The sequence below is a fragment of the Erpetoichthys calabaricus genome, chromosome 2, assembly GCF_900747795.2.
Source record: "Erpetoichthys calabaricus chromosome 2, fErpCal1.3, whole genome shotgun sequence".
Classification (NCBI taxonomy): domain Eukaryota; kingdom Metazoa; phylum Chordata; class Cladistia; order Polypteriformes; family Polypteridae; genus Erpetoichthys; species Erpetoichthys calabaricus.
This window is the reverse complement of record NC_041395.2, coordinates 196,398,407-196,400,906: the sequence shown is the minus strand read 5'-3', so window position 1 is coordinate 196,400,906 and position 2,500 is coordinate 196,398,407. Positions and strand designations below refer to the sequence as shown.

General features: G+C 32.9%; 1 protein-coding gene across 2 annotated transcripts in view; it reads right to left on the bottom strand.

The window, feature by feature from the left end:
- Window positions 1–2,500, bottom strand: part of tnk2b (tyrosine kinase, non-receptor, 2b) — a 250,834-nt gene that overhangs the window by 184,408 nt on the left and 63,926 nt on the right. Inside the window, exon 2 of one of the 2 annotated variants that reach the window (XM_051921975.1) lies at window positions 1,216–1,330. The exons of the other annotated variant lie outside the window; for it this stretch is intronic. Within the exon in view, the coding sequence (XP_051777935.1) occupies window positions 1,216–1,269 (54 nt within the window). The 5' untranslated portion in view covers window positions 1,270–1,330. The remainder of the gene's footprint in view (window positions 1–1,215; window positions 1,331–2,500) is intronic. 2 annotated transcript variants of the gene reach the window in all.

The window sequence follows — 2,500 nt, the reverse complement described above, 5'->3', positions numbered from 1 at the left end:
AAGAGTTCAAGCTGCCAAATCATCCTCAAAATCTGTCTGCTAAAAAGACATCTGTGAACTTGAATTAAATCATCATAATTTACATTAAGGGCGCACACTTTTAAAAAATGGGAATAAAGAACCACATCTGGTATAAATATGAGACATAACAGTATAAATGATGACTAGAGAGGACTGGATGATGACCAGAGAAATGTTCTTAACATATATTCAGAAGATTTTTTGTAATTCTTTTAATATTGACACATAAAGTACATAGTCTGATCTGAAACGTAGTTCTTCTGTCAAAGCACTAAGTATTATAGCACAGTTTAAATCAGTGTATGGAAACAAATGAAAATAAACTGCAGTCAAACTTTGCTTTCTTTTTTTCAGTTTTAACTGTCATTCCCAACATACTGTTATAATGATAATCACACCTTTGGCATGCATAATGACAAATGGTTAAGTAAAAAAAATGAACCGTGAAGCAGAAAAGTTTAAAATTAATAAACTAACCTACAGTATTCATTCTTTGTTGTAGGTACACACTGAAATCACACATAATGAATCAAAAGAAAGCTAGATTTAACTATATGCAGTAAGCACGTAACTATCCATAATCCATAACTAACACAACAAATTTTGTTTTTCCTAAATTTCTTGGCCCACACTTGTTCTATTAAAAAGTCTAATTTTTTTGTTAAAATTTATAAGATATTTTTAAACAAAAAAATGGTAAATAATAAAAACACTGACTCTCATTCTGTTTACCACTATGCAGCAAATAAACCTGACATCATTTTAGATACAATTTTCATGCCACATGAATATTATCTATACATAAATTAAAATACAAAAAAGGCATATACAAGTTAAAGGAAATGTTCTGTATTATATCCTTTTGAAAGAATGGAAGTCCTAGAAGATCAATTTTATGGAGTATGTAAGAGGAACATTTGAAAGGTATTTATTTTGCACATTGAACTAAATAACATCAAATGAAAAGTAATCCCAGACTAAAAGCTAAAACTGGAGAGAAAATTAATTTCAAAATTTGGTCAATAACAAGTCTTAGCCCTATGAATAATTGTAGTTTCTGGCAGTGACTTTATCGCATTCACAGAAGCAAAATAGCTGAACTATACATAGTTGAATTCCAAGAAATGCTTAATTTGGAGGAAGAACCAATGTAGACTTAGTAAAGAGAAAATGAGTGAATGGTATAAGGAATACCTGCACATCTTCCTCATCATTTGGCAGCCGCTGATATTCTGAAGAATCTCCCATATCCTCATCAGATTTTAGCTTCCTTGTACGTTATTGAGATAATTCGGCTCCCAGAAGTCCCCTGTCATATACACTGATCGTTCAGAATAATGCTTAACTGGCACAAGGAGCTTTACAAAATACAAAACAATGTTTAATTTCAGGTGCACATTGCCTGGCAGGGTCCAAAGCCCTTCTTATTTCTTTTATAAAAGAAAATTGTAATTCTTTGAAATAGTTTCTTCCTCTTAAACTGGTTTCAACCAAACATATCCAAGAAAATAGACAAATTCAGCCCTAAAATGTGGCGCAGTGATCTGCATTTTCTCCAGTTCTGACTTTAGCACAGTTCAGCCTGCACGAAAATAAATCTGATATCACCTAAAGTTTCCTGAAATCTCATTATTATTGTTTTACAATCACAATATCAAGGCACTCACACACACACAAAAGACTTAGTAATAAGCTACAGAAGCTTTTTCAATCCCATCTGATTTGGCTGTCAACCCGCAGCAGGGATTCCAAGACAGCAATGCAGCTCCTGTAGTCCTCTGTTAGCAGTGGTGGCTGTCTTTACCTTTTAGACCTCTGTCAAGTCAGTCGAGACTTCATTTATGACAAAAGGAATTGGACTTGAAGCGTTTAAGGTCCATCAGTCTAAATACGAGGGTTAAGAATATGTCTGCCAAAGCACCTCTTCGTATCTATAAAGTATGCCATCTGTGAATCCATGTCGCAGACATCTGGAATAGAATCATTTATGATCTGCTTTCTAGGTTGGTCAGCAGCTCGAATGCAAACAGAATTGCTTTGTCTCCACCTGCTGGGTTTGTCCGTAATTATGCTTAGCTTATGCTTAGCTTTTTCCCCTTCTACTAATAATTCATTTGTAATGTTTACATGCTTACTGTATGTTTCTAATAAGACTGAAGTGTTTATGTAGTGTTTTTTTTACTTCAAGAAAAAAACAGTTACATTAAAATAAAGATTGCTAAACAAAAAAAGCTGTGCCGTTTACATTAAAAAAAGAAATATATGCAAAGAAACTAAGCAATGTTTTCCAATTAAAAAAATTGCTGCTAAATGACTGATAATTCAATGTTTTTTTCTTCCAGGTCAAATAATTATTTCAGCACCACAGACTAAGACAATAAGACATACAAAGAGTAACAGAGGAAAAAAAAAAGCAAACAAAAAAGAAGACCGAGTTAATTTGTTAGAATAAAATTCTGTTATCTGTCATTTCCCACCC